A 19,185-nucleotide genomic window follows, 5' to 3' on the forward strand; every position below is an offset into this window, starting at 1 on the left:
TCTTCTCTCCCTGTCCGACTGACAACTGAACTAGATAACGGCTGCTCACAAGTAACTGATTCAGTAACTGATTCAGTAACAGTCATGACATCATCACTGATGGATCACAGATGGGGAAGCAATAGCTACTTTTTAGATCACACCCAACGAAGGATTTTTATCACTTTTTGTATTGGATAATGATTTTAAGTAACTATTTACTGGTTAAAAAAACAGAAGCTGTTTTAGCAGCTCATTTATGGCAGTATATTATTAAATATTGTTTAAATCAGGGGTGTCCAAACTGCAGCCTGAGGGCCACATGCGGCCCAGGATGCATATGAATGTGGCCCAGCTTGAAACCCTTGGTTCCCGAGGAAATAGGAGGAGGGGGGACTCTGCCCATTGCCCAGTTAGTAATATTAATAAGTCTATTTAATATCCAGGTGTCCCATATTCCAGTGTATAGCTCCATCTGGTTATCCAACTGGCATTGTAGTTCTTTTCTGTGTATTTCCTTTACTTTTACAAATCAAACGTGTTTGTGTATTTCACGTGTGGCCCCAGACAATTTTTATTTTTCCAATGTGGCCCGGCGAGCCAAAAGTTTGGACACCCCTGGTTTAAATGGTACTTTGCCTCAACGTTTTTTAACAATTAAAACGCATATTTCTTAGAGGAATTGGAATCATCTTCTCTTGCCTTTTTTTTAATGGTTCCATTTTTTCCTGCAACTGATATGCGGTTGCCAGGGCTTAATTACGACCAGGCAGCATTTTTGAAGTTAAAAAGAAAGACACAAGAGGGCCTGAGGAAAAGGCAATTAAAAATAACAAGTATACTTTACTCCTTTCTCTATTTTTTTTTTCATTTTCTCCTTCTTCTCCTCTTTACTTAGCCGCCTTGGGGATCCCAAGGTTGAAAATCAAGACATTTTTCCAGGGAATACTAAATACAAAATATGATTGTAAAACTGACTTGATACAGGTAAAATGCGTGGAAACCTCTTGGCGAACTGAAACGGGACAAATTCACCCATCACTACTCCTTGAGGATTCTTTTTCTTCTAGAGCAGTGAACTCCAACCTGTAACTCATGAGTAACATGTTACTCTCCAACCTCTTGGCTGTTGCTCCCAGTGGCCTCAAAGCAGGTGATTATTTTTTAATTGAAGGCTTGGAGGCAAGTTTTAGTTGTATGAGAATAATTAATCCTTCTTGGAAGTAGGGATGCACCAAATACACTATTTTGGATTCGGCCGAACCATTCGCCAAAAGATTTGGCCGAATACCGATCCGAATCCTAATTTGAATATGCAAATGGCTGGGAAGGGGAAACCATTTTTTACTTCCTTGTCTTTGTGACAAAAAGTTACCGGATTTCCCTCCACGCCCCTAATTTGCATATGTAAATAAGGATTCGGTTCAGCCAGCAGAAGGATTTGGGTGAATCCGAATCCTGCTGAAAAAAGATGTATCCCGAACCAAATCCTGGCCTAATCCCGAATTGAATCCTGGATTTGGTGCATCCCTAATTGGAAGCAAAACCAGCCTATTGGGTTTATTTAATGTTTACATGATTTTCTAGTAGACTTAAGGTATGAAGATCCAAATTACAGAAAGATCCATTATCTGGAAACCCCAGGTTCATAGCATTCTGGGTAACAGGTCCCATACCTGTATGGGACTTGGTGTTTTCCTGTTAAGGGATCTTTCTGCAGTTTGGATCTTCGTACCTTAAGTCTGGCCTTTCCTTAATTTGGATCTCTCTGGATAACGGGTTTCCAGACAACGGATCCCATACTTGTACTACCAAACAGATGCTTCTGTAGGCTGCTAGTTCACATAGTGGCTACCAATAGCCAATCACAGTCCATATTTGGCACCCCGGGGACTTTTTGCATGCTTATGTCGCTCTCCAACTTTTTACATGTGAATGTGTCTGACGGGTAATAAACGAGTTATAATATAATGTACTAGAGAGGAATGAGACCCGTCTCTAGCAGAGGCCCAAACCCCCTTATCTCTTGTTCTGCCCAAGACAACATTAAACTTTATGTAACCCACAGCATTCTCAGGATTCCATGACATGGTATAGCCGAATCAGCAAAATTCACCCCATGAACACCCCAAATAAACAAGAGGTTTAGTCTTTTTTTTTTTTTTTTTATTGTAGCACAATCCCAGCAATCATTTGGGGTTTTCTCTGCCCCCAGACATCACTTCTAGGCATTAAGATCTGCATTATGGGTAAAGGACCAATTTGATTGGCTCATGGTCAGTTCTCTCATTTTAGGGAATACTAAATCCGACTTTTTTTCAGTAAAATGTGAACGTTGACCAGGGTTGCCAGGCTGGTGGCTGTTTTCCAGTTAAATTGGGCTAAGAATTTAAAGCCCAGGTCGGGTTTTGAAAGTAGAAACTAGCCAAGGTACATATTTGGGCTACGATTTGGGCCTTTGTCTGGTTTGTACTTTGGAAACCAGCCAAAGTTTTTTCTTGCCCAAATGTGCCAAGCCTGTGTCTCCCAATGCATGTTGGGTAATGTCGTTTTTGTTTAACAGTTTGCCGACTGCCTGGTTTAATGTGAGACTACAATGCCCAGCATGCAATGGGACTGACTTGTGTAGAAGTCGGGAGTTATCAGATTTTGGGCTCTGTACCCCAGTCTCCCGTCACTCTTAAAGGGCATGTAAAGTCTAAAATAGAATAAGGCTAGAAATGCTGTATTTTGTATACTAAATATAAACATGAACTTACTGCACCACAAGCCTAATCAAACAAATAATTTATGCTTTCAAAGTTGGCTACAGGGGGTCACCATCTTGTAACTTTGTTATACATCTTTGCAAGACTAAGACTGTGCACATGCTCAGTGTGGTCTGGGCTGCTTAGGGATCGTCATAAACAAAGCTGCTTGAGTTCTGCATGGCTGGGAAGTAAGGCGGGGGCTCCCCCTGCTGTACATAAGTATGATTGTTTCCCTGCTCAGCAGTTAGGGACCGTCTGACAATTCCTATCCACAGCAGTAAATGAAGGGAGAATTTCACTGCATACAGTCAGGTTTCTTATAAAAACGGTACACATTTTTTAATTAAAGTATATTGGAGATAGGTTTCTCTTCATTAAAGAATGTAAAAATGGGATTTTATTTTTTTGCCTTTACATGCCCTTTAAGTAAATATTGCCCTTTTACATCTTTTGCCTTGAATCACCATTTAGTGATGGTCTGTGTGCTGCCTCAGAGATCACCTGACCAGAAATACTACAACTCGAACTGTAACAGGAAGAAGTGTGGAAACAAAAGACAACGCTATTAATTGGCTCATGTGACCTAACATGTTTGGTGTGTTTGTGTGCACCGTGAATCGTACGATCCCAGGGGGCGGTCCTTATTTTTTAAAATGGCAATTTTCTATTTAGGATTACCCAATAGCACATACTACTAAAAAAGTATATTATTATGAAAATGGTTTATTTACATGAAGCAGGGTTTTACACATGAGCTGTTTTATGCAATATCTTTTTATAGAGACCTACATTGTTTGGGGGATATAGTTTTCCTTTAAGCATTATCACGTTTTCCAGTGACTTTCCTCAATTTCAGTTAATTTTGGGGCAAAAATCTGCTGGCCACCAAAATGTCTATAGTTACGCCCCTGGACGGGTGACTGCCCCAATTTGCTTTGTGGAAAAATGTGAAAAACAGTGACAATTTGATGTATTTTCACATATATTTATTTATTTTTTAGACTTTTTTTTTCACTGCACTTTGTGCTATTTTTGGGCTAATTTTGAAGAGCCTCTTGGCTAGTTTTGGGTTGGTTTTGTAGCCGACTTTGGCTGGTTTAGAAAATTAGACCTGCCAATCCTGGCGTTGACCAATGAGACACGATTCTCAGTCTGGCCAGTGCAGCAAATCTTAACGGTGATGTATAACCACATAGAACAAAGTAAAATTCCTCAGTGTTCTCACCGGATTTTTTTTTTTTTTTTTTAGATTTCAGTATATGCAATTTATCCTCTGCTTTTATAATGAATGTGTATTCTCGGTGCCCTCTGCTGTTCACTAAGTGATATAAATAAGCAGATTAAAGGACCAGCAACATCAAAAAAAAGTTAAAAAATTTGTTAGTATATAACAACAAAAAAAAACCACCAACACAAATTATACTTTAAATCAAAAAGTCTTTATTAAGAAATAACTTACAGAAACTCTGCTTCCCCTCCTCTTCAGAAAAGGCAATAGGGCGACCATCCATGGAGCAGAGCTCAATTTCTCCTCCCTGGCTCTCTGCTGCTGGATCCTTTAGCTCCCACATTCCGTGCTTCCAGCATGAACGCTACGGCTGCCCTCTGAGCTGATTTGCTTTCCGCTACTTCTCTTCCCTCCCTACTTCCTGGTCCCCTCCATCATCTGCACCCTCCGCCGCATTCATGGCTCCGAGCTGGGGCTGTATCCGGAAGGGGCTTACTGTGCTGCAGCGGGACTGGGGCTGCTCTGCCCGGATTCATATCGCCCGCAAGCCCCGCTGCCTGTATCTCTTCCTCCGCCTGTCTCCTTCCAGCCTCCCTCCCTCTATTGTTCCATCAGCTCCTGCTCCCCTCCGCTCCCAACAATGCCCCTCTGCTTTCGCTGCTACTGCTCTGTGCCTGACTGCTGTTCAGGGGCCACACTCTGCACCTCTGTAGGACCTCCAATATCCTGATGGGGCCCCAGCGTTCCATTGCTGCCATCTTCACAAGGGCCCAAGGATCCTGACTGGAGCCTCCATAGGGGCCACAGTCATCACCCTCATTGCCAATCCTGGAGAAGACCCTGCAAAGTAAAGAGAAGTAGCGGAAAGCAGCGCAGAGAGCTGCCGCATCATTCATGCTGGAAGCACGCGGAAGCACGGAATGTGGGAGCTAAAGGATCCAGCAGCAGAGAGCCAGGGAGGAGAAATCGAGCGCCGCTCTATGGATGGTCGCCCTGTCGCCTTTTCTGAAGAGGAGGGGAAGCAGAGTTTCTTTAAAATCAAAAAGTCTTTATTAAGAGATAAAGTATAATTTGTGTTGGTGTTTTTTTTTTCCGTTATGTACTAACAATTTTTTTTAATGTTACTGGTCCTTTAACAACAGGAGACGCTTCCTGCTTCATCAAAACATTTTGCCTTTGTGTCCAGGCCAAACAGCAGGGTGGGTTACAAATTCATTGTACAGGTATGGAGGGTATGGGGGTAGAGTTTGACTTATTAAGGGGTTTACTTCTCCTTTAAGTAAAATATTGCCCTTTTACATCTCTTGCCCTGAATGAAGCAGGGTTTTACACATGAGCTGTTTTATGCAATATATTTTTATAGAGACCTACATTGTTCAGGGGGTATAGTTTTCCTTTTCCTAAGGAGAAGGAAAGGCTAAAATTAAGTAAGCTTCATCAGAAAGGTTTATATAATCTACAGTCTGTAAATTATATCCTTATAAGCGCGCGTTATGGCGTCAGAACGCGCCGTATATAAACTTAAAGAGACAGCACTTGTAGCTGCTGCTCTGTCCTCTACCCTTACTTCCCGCAGTTTGGCTTTCATGCGCCACATTTCCTTGCTTCGCCCGCACTTAACACGCTCCACCTGTTTCACTGCCTCCCATCTATCGGCTGCACTTTCCTTCCTCCCATGTCACCTGCAGCTGCCTCCCTGATGTCGCTTCCTTCCTCACACCATTCCTCTCCACTCTCACTCCCCCTCCCGTCCACTATGGCAAGTCTTGCTCCCCCCCGCCATCCATCATCTCAAATCTCATTCCCCCTCGCACCAACTATCGCATGTCTGGTGTGACTTCCTGTGTGAGGAGAAAAACTTACTTTACTGTTGTGAGGTAATTTTAAACAGAGTAAAAAAGCAGAAAAAAAGAGAGCAAACACAGAAAGGAATCAGGAGTTACGATTTCTAACCATATTGCTGACAGAAAAAGTCTCACTCCCCCTCCCATCAATCATCTCAAAACTCGCTCCCCCTCCAATCCACTATGGCAAGTCTCGCTCCCCCCCTCCCATCAAGTTTCACTCCCTCTCCTTCCCTTGCCCCCACCCCCATCTCTGATCCAGCAGAAATGTCATCACACAGAGCAAGCGCCTACAGAAAGCAAAAGAAATACAGGTACCAAAAAGGATGGAGGGAAAGAAAAAAATCAACAAGGAGGGACAACATCCAAAAAAAGTAATGCATTTTGTAAAAAGCAAGGACAGGATGTAAAAATTTAACTTAGAAACTGTAGATTATAATATATAATGTACCCCCTACTTAAAATTTATAAATATATTATAAGCACCGAGGAGTTATGTGACCTCGGTGCTTATAATATCTTTATAAATTACAGTAGGGGGTACATTATCCACTATATAAATACACCAGTAAACCCTCAAAGTAATGCTGCTCTGAGTCCTCTGTCAGAAGAAACATCACATTTCTTTCCTTCTATTGTGTACTCATGGGCTTCTGTATCAGACTTCCTGTTTTCACCTTAAACTTCCAGGGCTTGGTCTTGAGCATGCTCAGTTTGCTCCTCCCTCCTCCCCTCCCTGCTGTAATCTGAGCCCAGAGCTATCAATGAACAGGGAAAGACTCAGGCAGGAAGTGATGTCACACCAAGCTAATATGGCAGCTGCTATCCTAAACAAACAGAGAGAGCTTCTAGAGCTGTTTACTCAGGTATGGTAAAGCATTCTGCAGAATAAATATAGTGTTATAGCTTGTACTATTGCGTCTAATCTATTGGCAATAAACTGCTTCAGTAGCTTTCCTTCTCCTAAGAGATAAAGAGAATGAAAGTCAAAACAAGTGACGGCAAAAAAACAAGTTTTGTGAAGGACTTAAGTTTAAATACATTTCTGTTTATTTCCTCCCCGACATTACTAGAACTTCACATCCGTTTACCTGAAAATGTTGCTCAGGAGAGAGAGACACAAAAGTGCAGAACCCGCTGACAATCGGGTTGTCTCGGTTACCTCCAAACTGTCAGGTTATGGTGGAAATAACATTTTTAATTCTACTCTGTTGAGAATAATCAACATGTTTCCGGTCTGTGATTTTTCAGGAAAAGTAATCAAATCAGGACAGACAGCAGGCTGAATGTATAGTTGCTTTTGCATCAGTTGCAACATCGGCGCAACTTAATCTCCTCATTTGGCCCGCGGCTGTTTCAGTTGCTGCATCCTGCGCGGTAGAGTCAGAAAGTTCTACATTTACAAAGAAAACGTAAAAAAAAATGTTCTTGCTCGCACTCTTTTTTTTAAAGAGATACCAAGTGTGTTTTTCACTAGTCTCCTAGACGAAAACCTTGCCCCCAGTTGTGTCTTCTACCCGCTGCCGGCTGATCGTCCTCCGCTCGTCTGGCACTGGCTGGTGGGACGCCGAATCCGGATACGCCCCCTCTTCTGCTAGGAAACCAGCGATACCTGGGGGAAAATCGAAACAAAAACAGCAATTTGTATTTTAAAGGATAAGTAAACCTTTAAGATAAGTGAATGTAAAATTGATGAGGATGTTATTCTAAGCAATTTTGCAATGTACATTCATTATTTTTCTTTAATTCTAAGATATTAAGGGATACATGTGCTGTTAATATGAATTCATTTAGTTTAGGGATGCACCGAATCCAGGATTTGGTTCAGGATTCGGCCGTTTTCAGTTTAATGTAAAATAAAGTGGATTTGGTGCATCCCTAATTTAGTTACAACAGCTCCACCAGTCTGACCACCAAGTAGTCAAGGAAGTTGTGAGGAGAAAGAAAGAGGCTGCTCTGATATTCTTTGCTTAGGAATAAAATTAGAAACCTTTCTCACATCTTTCCTAAGCAGAAGAACATCAGAGCAGCCTCTTTCTTTCTCCTGACAACTTCCTTGACTACTTGGTGGTCAGACAGGTGGGAAAATGACCAGCAGGTGGCGCTGTTGTAACAAAATTCATTCATGTTAAAGGAACCGTAACACCAAAAAAACGTAACTAAAAAATCTGTTTTAGTCCCCTCCACTAATACTACAATCCTGAACAAAGTTGACAATTTTTAATGCTTGATTCAAAAATAACATGCTAAAATTCTGCTTCCGGTCTTCACAAATAGGGCGATGCGGTGACATGTTCTCTTCTACATCCTACGTGCGCGCTCCACGTCTCCCAACCCGTCAGTCTTATCTCCTTGCCATGATTTATTTCTGTATGAGCTGGGAGCGGAGTCAGCACAATGAGGGGGGTTTTCTGTGGTCCTTAGAAGATTTATGGCTGACCCGGTTGCTGCCTTTACTGATCTCAGTACTTACAGAAACAAGAATAGAAATGCTGAAAAATGCTTTAACCTTTAGTATTTTGGCATTAAAAAAAAATGAACATTGCAAAAGTGTTTGCAATGTACGCAAATGTACGCAAACGCACAGAAAAGGTGGGCAAAACAAAATTGATACAAACACAGGTTTATTTTTCCCCTTTAGCTAAAGATTGAATTCTGCTACATGATGGGCTCAAGCCGTCCAACCTAAGCAGGCACAATTTACTTCTGGCACTGAAAAGGTTAAAAGCAATATTTCATTCACTTACAAAAACTGTGGCGTGGAAAGAAAGCTCCTCCCTCCGAGATCCATGGGGTATTTAAACATTAGGAAGTAGTAGAGATGTCCCACCAGGTTTCCAATCAGCTCATCGACCACCCTACAAGCAAATCAGCAACTGCAATTAGTACCAAGCTGAGATTATTGTCCCTTATTTATACAGTGAATAAAGTACCCCCTATTGTAAAATATAAGGATATTATAAGTCACCGAGGAGTTTCATGACCATATAAAAACCATGAGGCAGAAGGCAGGTCATGGAACTCCGAGGTTACTTCTAATATCCTCATATTTTGCAACAATGGCCACTTTATTTATTATAATACACAAGTTTCAGTGAGTCATGTGAGAAAAATGACATCAGAACTCACCGTTTATAACTGATGACATTATAATGTTATAATTAACAAGATATTCATGGCTTTTGTGTATTATAAATGAAATATTTTCAGTGGTTATAAAGGTAGGCGTGAACCCAGTTGTCACTGAAAGGAGCATCCGTATGGCGGTTTATATTTCAGTTCTTGTTCTGACTCCTAAAACGCGGTCTGATTTACAGACCTGGAGAAGAACGGACTCCCATTGCATTGATAGAACCAGAGAATAGAAAGGGACAGACACTGCTTTCTACGGATGTACCGAATCCACGATTTTGGATTCGGCCGAACCCCCCAATCCTTCGCGAAAGATTCAGCCGAATACTGAACCGAATCCAAATCCTATTTTGCGTATACAAATTAATATGGGGAAGGGAAAAACGTTTTTTACTTCCTAGTAAGTCACGCAATTTCCCTCCCTGCCCCTAATTTGCATATGCAAATGGGGGGGGGGTTTGGGTGGTGTTCTCACAGGCAGGGAAGGATTTGATTCACCTGATATTGTATCCTTTAAACAACAGTAAGCGCATATGAAGTAAGAAGATAAAGGAATGACTTACGATCCACTAATAATAAAGTTGAATCCAAGAATGACCCAAGGAAGGTAACAGGCCTGCAACACAGAGAAGAATCTCTTTTACATTTTTTTTTTTTTAAATGCCTTGGAATCGCTGCTAATCATTGGGTACCATGTACGACTACCGGACCAGGTCCAGTCAACACCTTGCTCTGCTCATAAAGAGCCTTAAAGGGGATGTAAAGGAAAAAAAAATTAAAATCTCTTTTACTTTCTTTCCATTTTTATAATAATATTGACGTATACAGTGAAATTCCCCCTTCGTTTTACTTGCTCTGACAGCTGCAGATAGGAAACTTCAGATGGTCCCTAACTGCTCTGCAGGGAAACAATCATACCTTCAAACGGCAGGGGGAGCCTCCCCTCCTTACGTCCCCGACTTTGAGCAGTAGTGATGTGCGAGTCAGGTTTTTCCCAACTCGCACCTGCCCAATAACCACCCGCCGAAGCCCGACTTCCTTTTATACACCCGCACCGACTGGCCCCGCCAATGACGTAACAAAAGGGGCGGGGCGAGCAGGCACACGACTATAAAAGTTGAACCTGAAAGTCGGAAGCTGGCATTGTATAGTCGCCAGCGGGGAGAGCAGGCAGAAGAGCTCAACCCGGACCCGCTCACGACCCGGAAAAGGGGGTGCGAGGTCGGCCCGAATCTGCCCGACCCATCCCGTGGGTATCAGGTGAGCCAGCAAATCACTATTGAACAGCTTTGTTGTTTTCCCTGTAGAGCAGCCGGCGACCATGTAGAGATTTGTATCCCCAGACTCAGTGCAGTCTGTTTATTCCGATTATTAATCAGTCTTGTTGTATCAGCTTCTATGGCAGATTTTATTTGTGCTGTTTTGATAATTTATGAAGATCCCTAATGTTAACCTCCCAACTGAAGCCCAGACCACACTGAGCATGTGCACAGTCTTAGTCTTGCAAAGATGTATAACAAAGTTACAAGATGGTGACCCCCTGTAGCCAACTTTGAAAGCATAAATTATTTGTTTGATTAGACTTGTGGTGCAGTAAGTTCATGTTTATGTTTAGTATACAAAATACAGCATTTCTAGCCTATTCTATTTTACACTTTACTTCCCCTTTAAGTATCTGAAGGCAGAAAGAGGGAGACTCACCTTAAATCTTGTTCCGAACCAGAATGACACAATCATGTCTCTGTTCAGCTGGGACCAGACATACAGAACCGACATGATCAGGGGGATCATCAACAGCTGAAACATATAAAGAGGTCACGTTATATTCACATACGGTTTCCTTCCCCCTATTCCTGTGCTACAAACCATGGAAATGCTGCAATCTAAATCCCTATCTCATTCACACACAATGGTCTAATGGCAGCCAATCAGCAGTGAGTCTCACCTGTTGCATCTGGGCAGGTTACTACAAACCCCCTTGAAGGCAGAGACACGCGGTCAGATTCGGGGAGATTAGTCGCCTCGAAGAAGAGATTTGTCGCTGGACGACTAATCTCCCCAAACTGCCTCCCGACGGTTAGGATGTAAATCGCCAGCACTCGGAGCGCTTTGTTTTCTGAACTTGCTGTCGTTGAGGAAACTTCAGGCGACTTTGAAAAATGAAGCCATCCTAACGGGGATTTAATTCTAGCCGGTAGGAGGCAGTTCGGGGAGATTAGTCGCCTCGAAGAAGAGGAGATTTGTCGCCGGACTGCCCTAAAGGAGAACTAAAGCCTAACTAAAGAAGTAGGCAGAAATGTTGTACATTGTGTTTTGTGCTTCTGTACCAGCCCAAGGCAACCACAGCCCTTTAGCAGTAAAGATCTGTGTCTCCAAAGATGCCCCAGTAGCTCCCCATCTTCTTTTCTGCTGATTCACTGCACATGCTCTGTGCTGCTGTCACTTACTGAGCTTAGGGACCCACTCACAATATACAGTACACATAGAATAGAAATGTCACAATATAAGGCTGATTAGTAATTAATACAGATAATTACTACATGGCAGCACAGAAACCAGTGCAATTAGCATCAGAATTTAATAATCAGCATACCTGTAGCATCAGCTTATATTACAGCCAGGGAAGCTCATTTTCTGCTGGATAATTAGTGACGAGCCCTAAGCTTAGCTTCTCAACAGCCAATCAGAGCCCACTGAGCATGTGAGTGTCACAGACACTTTCCAAGATGGTGACCCCCTGTGACAAGTTTGAAGTCCTGGATCATTGCTGCTATTGACAAGCTCAAACTTTAGCCTCGTGCAATAAGTTCACTATATAAAACATATTCATTTTTAGGGTTTAGTTCTCCTTTAATTCCAGGCAGGGAACTATCTGCAAGAAGCGAGTTTGTTCTCCCTGTGTCTGAGTGTTTTCTCCCATGTTCCAAAAACATACAGGCAGGTTAATTGGCAGCTGATAAAACTGACCCTGAGGCATGTGATAGTGACCTTAGATTTGGATAAGGGGGCAGAGACTGATGATGTATAAGTATGGGACCTGTTATCCAGAATGCTTGGGAGCTGGGTTTTTTCCTGGGCCTTTCTGTAATTTGGATCTTCATACCTTAGGTGGTCTACAAAAAAAATGTAAACATTAAGGGGCCCATTTACTTAGCTCGAGTGAAGGAATAGAATAAAAAAAACTTCGAATCTCAAATGTTTTTTTTGGGCAACTTTGACCATCGAATTGGCTACTTCGACCTTCGACTACGACTCGAACGATTCAAACTAAAAATCGTTTGAATATTCGACCATTCGATATTCGAAGTACTGTCTCTTTAAAAAAACTTCGACCCCCTACTTCGCCACCTAAAACCTACCGAGGTGCCCCCATAGGCTAACAATTTTTAGGTCGAAGAAAAATCGTTTGATCGATGGATTAAAATCCTTTGAATCGAATGATAAGATTTTTCGTTTGAACGAACTATTTGCGGTAAATCCTTCGACTTCGATATTCGAAGTCGAAGGATTTACATTCAGCAGTCGAATATCGAGGGTTAATTAACCCTCGATATTCGACCCTATGTAAATCTGCCCCTAAATAAACCCAATAGGCTGGTTCTGCCTCCAATAAGGATTAATTATATCTTAGTTGGGATCAAGTACAAGTACTGTTTTATTATTACAGAGAAAAAGGAAATCATTTTTAAAAATTTGGATTATTTAGATAAAATGGAGTCTATGAAAGACGGCCTTTCTGGATAATGGATCCCATACCTGTACTAGAAAATCATGTAAACGTTAAATAAACCCAATAGGCTGGTTTTGCTTCCAATAAGGATTAATTATATCTTAGTTGGGATCAAGTACAAGCTACTGTTTTATGATTACAAAGAAAAAGGAAATCAATTTGAAAATTTTGGATTATTTGCTTGTAATGGAGTCTACACTAATGCGGAGTTTCCTGGATAACAGGGTTCCGGAATAACGGATCCTGTACATATAGACAGACATAGATATAACAACGTATAAATGGCTTCTTACCTGCATGTTCATTATGACTCCAGTGATCTTACAGCAATGTTAAAGATAATAAGAGGTTAAACACGACTGATCTGTACAGGGCTGTATGGTGCCACCTCTTTTATTGGCATCAATCTAGATCCAATCCATGACACAGCCATTTAACAGAACCACCCACTGTAATATAAGGTACAGCCTGGTAACAGTTATGTCCCATTTGCCCCCCCCCCTTATAGTCACTGACTAACTCAGAGTTAGAGAGCTGAAAAGCAGGAAGTAGTAGGGATGCACCGGTTCGGGATTTGGCCTTTTTCAGCAGGATTCGGCTGAACCCTTCTGCCAGGCTAAACCAAATCCGAATCCGCATATGCAAATTAGGGGTGGGGAGGGAAATTGCAAGACTTTTTGTCACAAAACCAGGAAGTAAAAAGATGTTTCCCCTACCAACCCCTAATTAGCATATGTAAATTAGGATTCGTTTCGGTATTCAGCCAAATCTTTGGCGAAGTAGTCGCAAAATAGTGGATTCAGCGCATCCCTAGGTATTAGTTTCCTGTTAGACATATTAGCAGTTCATATTACACTGAGCTTCTACGAAATGACACAGGCTTGTGCAAAAAGGGGTCATCGACCCCCCCACCTGGTGCCTGCACAAACTCCTGCAAAAGAAAGAAATGGTATATTCAGAGGTAATTTTTCTATAGACATTTTGTATAAAGGTAAACATTACTTATTTTATTAAAATGCTAATCCTCAAATAACTGCATTTATGTGAAGGCGAATATGTAGAGTATTTCTGTTGTCGCTACTTGTATGTAAAGGATACCACAATGCAGATCCAGTTAAACAGAAGCATGAAGACGTAATCCGCTGGCCGTCCATCGAACGCGCCTAGAAACGAGAAAGACGGGAGCAACTTAATCGGTTTTGTGAATAATGACAGAAAATAACAATACAAAGTCATGATGCACTTTCAGTGCTTCCAAAGTTATGTGTAAATGTTACTGTATCCGTCTGGCTATTTATATTCTCTGCACTGCTGGTTCTCCCTCAAACAACAGAGCAAAAGCTGATTGTAGCAGAAGTCGGTTTGGCAGCCTGTAGACCATTGTTTCAGGAGTCAGAACCAGAGAGCAGAAAAGGGAGAAACAAGTACTGTTATTCTTATTCTCTGCACTGCTGGTTCTCCCTCAAACAACAGAGCAAAAGCCGATTGATCCAAATTACGGAAAGATCCATTACCCGGAAACCCCCAGGTCCCGAGCATTCTGGATAACAGATCCTATACCTGTAGAACCATTGAAATTATTCCATGTATAACAGAAAGTTGCCTAGAATCCTAGGATCTCATTGCACGTTGACAGAAAATCTCAACCGGGGAACAGTTTGAGAATCAAAAGGGAAGAATTAAGTAACAATTGCCTTACAGACAAGCTAATTTGGTTGCTAAGGTCCATGACCCTTGACAACCAGAGAGCATATTTAGAAGCAGACTGGCAACAACTAGAATAGGGCAGCTAGTTATTTAAAAATAATAATAAATGAATGAAGACCAACTGATAGGATGCTTAGAATGAGTCTATATATGGCAGTGCTGTTCAACTTTTTAAATGTAATGGATCAATTATTACTCATCCCACTTGCTCAAAAGCCAGGGGCCACAAAACAGACTGGGGGGCATGGATAATCTCCTGTAGGCCACATCTAGCCCATTGGCCTCCAGATGGACAGCCCTCATAGACAACATACTAAAGGTTAATGCAAAGGGGAACTTTGTGCCAACATAAATGTATTAGCAGTTGTGCTCCGTACGGACAGACTACAGACAGACAGACTATAGACGGAAGAGAGAGATGTTCGGGAAAAAAAATAACTAATTCAAGGCCACAAAATCGATTCGGGTATGGGATAATGGATCTTTCCGTAATTTGGATCTTCATATTTTAAGTCTTCTAGAAAATCATGTAAAGATTAAATAAACCCAATAGGCTGGCTGTGCTTCCAATAAGGATTAATTACAGTATATATATGTCTATGGGAGACGGCCTTTCCGTAATTCTGAGCTTTCTGGATAATGGGTTTCTGGAAAACAAATCCCATACCTGTACTTTGTTAAACCTGAATCAATGCTGTGTTAGGAGAATTGATGGTATCTCTCTCTGTACAGGCTATTAGGGGCTGCTCCTTCTGAATTTTGCTTCATACAGGGGGAATATTTATACAGATATGAGATCCATTATCCAGAAGGATCCAAATTACGGAAAGGCCGTCTCCTACGCACACCATTTTATGCAAATAATTCAAATTTTTAAGAATTTGAATTATTTGCATTTTAATTTTTAAAATCTTATTTTAAGAATAAGATTTACTTTTTCTCTGTAATAATAGAGGAGATTAGTTGTCCCAAAGAAGAGGAGATTTGTCACCGGGCGACTAATCTCCCTGAATCTGAGCGTGTGACCTGACCCTTACGGAGCATTTGTTTTCAGATGGGGTCAGTGACCCCCATTTGAAAGCTGGAAAGAGTCAGAGGAAGAAGGCAATAATTTAAAAACCTATTGAAGACCTATTGAAAAATTGTTTAGAATTGGCCATACTATAACCTGCTAAAAGTTTACTTGAAGGTGAACCACCCCTTGAATACTCCCATGAGCAAACACATCCGTGTGATACACATATATATATATATGGAGCTGGGGTTCAGTTACCAACCTGTTTCCAGTCTTGTGGAATACTGATAAAGGAAGTACAAATTCACCATGTACAAGAAGCCGGTTTTGGGCCCCACGGGGAAATAAAATGTTGCCGTGATCGGTCTCCATATCTGTTTGGACGGAAGCACAGACAGAGGGAAGGGTTATTGCAACATAAGCAGCTCACATTTCAGTGCAGGGTGGGAAAAATCAAGGACAGACAGACACGGATGCTACATTTGGGGAACACATGCTTTTCCCAACCCAATGTATGTTTTAACGCCTGGGGTGGTTCACCTTTTGAGTTAAGTTTTAGTATGTTATAGAATGGCTATTTCTAAGCAACTTTTAAATTGGTCTTCATTATTAATTTATTTTTATTTATTTATTTTGAATTATTTGCCTTCTTCTTCTTCAGACTTTCCAGCTTTCAGATGGGGGTCACTGACCCCATCTAAAAAACAAATGCTCTGTGAGGCTACAAATGTATTGTTATTGCTACTTATTATTACTCATCTTTCTATTCAGACCTCTTCTATTCATATTCCAGTCTCTTATTCAAATCAATGCATGGTTGCTAGGGTAATATTAACCCTAGCAACCAGATGGCTGAAATTGCAAAACTGGAGAGCTGCTGAATAAAAAGCGAAATAACAATAATCACAAATAATAAAAAATGAAAACCAATTGCAAATTATCTCAGAATATCCCTCTCTACATCATACTGATAGTTAATTTAAAGGTGAACAACTCTTTTAAAAGGGGTTGTTCACCTTTGAGATAACTTTTAGTATGATGTACAGAGTGATATTCTGAGATAACTTGCAATTTGTTTTCATTTTTAATAATTTGTGGTTTTTGAGTTATTTAGCTTTTTTATTCAGCTCTTCAATTTGGCTCTTAACCAATCTGGTAACTAGGGTCCAAATTCCCCTAGCAACCATGCATTGATTTGAACAAGAGACTGGAATATGAATAGGAGAGGCCTGAATAGAAGGACCAATAATAAAAAGTAACATAGTAACATAGTAAGTAAGGTTGAAAAAAAGACACATGTCCATCGAGTTCAACTTTCAACTTTAACAATAACAATACATTTGTAGCCTTACAGAGCATTCTTTTTTTAAAAAGGGGACAGCGACACCCATTTGAAAGCTGCAAAGAATCAGAAGAAAAAGACAAATAACTATAAAAAAATAATTAATGAAAATCAATTGAAAAGTTGCTTAGAACTGGTCGTTCTATAACATTATAAAAGTTACTTTAAAGGTGAACCACCCCTTTAAGGGAAAGCATCTACTCACAAAGAGGCAATTTTTCCCCTTAAAAAAAAATAAAATAAATGTGATCATCCTCCCCAAACAGATGTTCCACACTGAGCTGCTCAGTTTCACCTCTTTACCAACAGAATCCCACACTGGTTTCAGGTGTCGACAAAACAGAACACTATCCGGCTCATTTAGCAACAGTGGCAAATCTGCACCAGGGCAGTAACCAATAGCAACCAGTGTCTGGCTTTATTCAGCCCGCTGCACGAGTAACGGGAACTGTAAGCACTAATGGTTCTTATGGGCTGTGCACTAGCGATGTGCGGGCCGGCCCAATACCTGCGGGATTAGGGTTTGGGCTGACCTCACGCACCCATTTGCCGGCTTCCGGTTTAATAGCCACTCGCCCCGCCCCTTGTGATGTCATCGGCGGGGTAGGTCTATAAAAGGAACCCTGAAGTTGGGCTCAGGCAGGCGCAGGTGGAGGGAGGGCGGGTTCTATTCTGGTGCACTGAAATAAAAATTGATTTTAACAGACATGTCTGCCTTGCTCATTTAAGGCTATTAGAATAGCCTGGTCTTCTGTATCCCCAGCCAGCTGGAGCCACGGATCTACATTATAAATATCGGGAGAATGGGATTTCTAGGGAGCGAAAGTACTGATACATTTGTCCTTTATTCCTTCAGTAGGAGCCCCTCTTGCCACAAGCTCAGTAAATATCTAGGGGCAGCCTCGGACTGGTAATCTGTGGCTTCTGGCAAATGCCAGAGGGGCTCCTGTAAGAAGCCATAGAAAGTGACTATTCAGAAAAGAGAACTAAACCCTAGAAAAGAATGTGGCTAAAATGGCATATTTTATATAGTGAACTTATTGCACGAGGCTAAGGTTTCAGCTTGTCAATAGCAGCAATGATCCAGGACTTCAAACTTGTCACAGGGGGTCACCATCTTGGAAAGTGTCTGTGACACTCACATGCTCAGTGGGCTCTGATTGGCTGTTGAGAAGCTAAGCTTAGGGCTCGTCACTAATTATCCAGCAGAAAATGAGCTTCCCTGGCTGTAATATAAGCTGATGCTACAGGTTTGCTGATTATTAAATTCTGATGCTAATTGCACTGGTTTCTGTGCTGCCATGTAGTAATTATCTGTATTAATTACTAATCAGCCTTATATTGTGACATTTCTATTCTGACAGCAGCACAGAGCATGTGCAGTGAATCAGCAGAAAAGAAGATGGGGAGCTACTGGGGCATCTTTGGAGACACAGATCTTTACTGCTAAAGGGCTGTGGTTGCCTTGGGCTGATACAGAAGCACAAAACATCAAGTACAACATTTCTACCTACTTCTTTAGTTAAGTTTTAGTTCTCCTTTAAGTGGGTTGGTGAGGGCTCTTTGTACTTGGAATGCCAGGGCCTATTCTGAATCCCAGTCCAGTCCTGTCTAGGGGCCACATACCCTGTGATTAGTTACTGTCAATGGGCCCCATGTTGCCCTACTATTGCTGCTAATAAAGAATAAATACACAAGTCTATTGTCTGTCACTTTCTCTCTCTAGAGAACAAACCCCCCCTATCACATTCATATCTGACCTGCAACAGGGCACAGGTGAGAGGGGCCCCTGTCAATCAGGAATCTACCATTTAGGTGGGGGGGCGCTACAATAAAATCAATAAAGAATCTTCACACTTCACACACACACTCAACATTCCAAGGTAGGAACAGCCTGGCAGGGGACACTGGGAGATGTAGTTTAAATCAGAGAGACGTAAGTGCGTTGGAACAGGCAACAATAAACCCCAGCATTGACAGACCTGGAACTTATGCAGGAAATTTTCAGGCCACAGGATAAGATTCACAGCGTTGATGAGACCAAGTTTCCCGACGAGGGGCACAGCTATGGAGGCGGCGAACCAGTAGCGAGTAATCAAGGGGATACTGCGGAACCAGTCGCCGAGGTCAGACATGGCAGAATGGACCGGCCGCAGGGCCTGTCACCAGCAGGAACTAACGACTACCACGTGACACCGTCGCGCTCCGTACTGACGTGTCGGCTAGGAATTCGGCGGTTCAGAACGCATGCGCGTTTATCAATCTACTTCCGGTTAGCTGTCATTTTTTTTCATTGTCACCGCCCCGGATGAGCGGTGCCATTTAAAAGCACCAATTAGAGGGCACGATGAGTTTCACTTCAGGTGTTCCAAAGTGCGGCGGCTGCTAGGTTGCCATAGGAACAGACTATGCAGCGGTCACGGATTTGGGAATGACCTATTAGGATTAATTGTAGTTC

At 41.8% G+C, this 19,185-nt stretch overlaps 1 protein-coding gene across 1 annotated transcript; it reads right to left on the reverse strand.

Moving 5' to 3' along the window:
* Window positions 1-6,828: 6,828 nt before the first annotated feature.
* On the reverse strand, window positions 6,829-18,891 carry MGC82342 (protein; the record flags this gene model as incomplete). The annotated part of the gene is given in 8 exon segments (NM_001091932.1): window positions 6,829-7,413; window positions 8,549-8,659; window positions 9,497-9,549; window positions 10,635-10,730; window positions 12,957-12,983; window positions 13,762-13,826; window positions 15,648-15,759; window positions 18,710-18,891. Coding segments are annotated over 8 exon segments (756 nt in total). The 3' UTR covers window positions 6,829-7,274.
* Between the last annotated feature and the right edge of the window lie 294 nt (window positions 18,892-19,185).

The sequence above is a fragment of the Xenopus laevis genome, chromosome 6S (genome assembly GCF_017654675.1).
Source record: "Xenopus laevis strain J_2021 chromosome 6S, Xenopus_laevis_v10.1, whole genome shotgun sequence".
Taxonomy (NCBI): Eukaryota; Metazoa; Chordata; class Amphibia; order Anura; family Pipidae; genus Xenopus; species Xenopus laevis.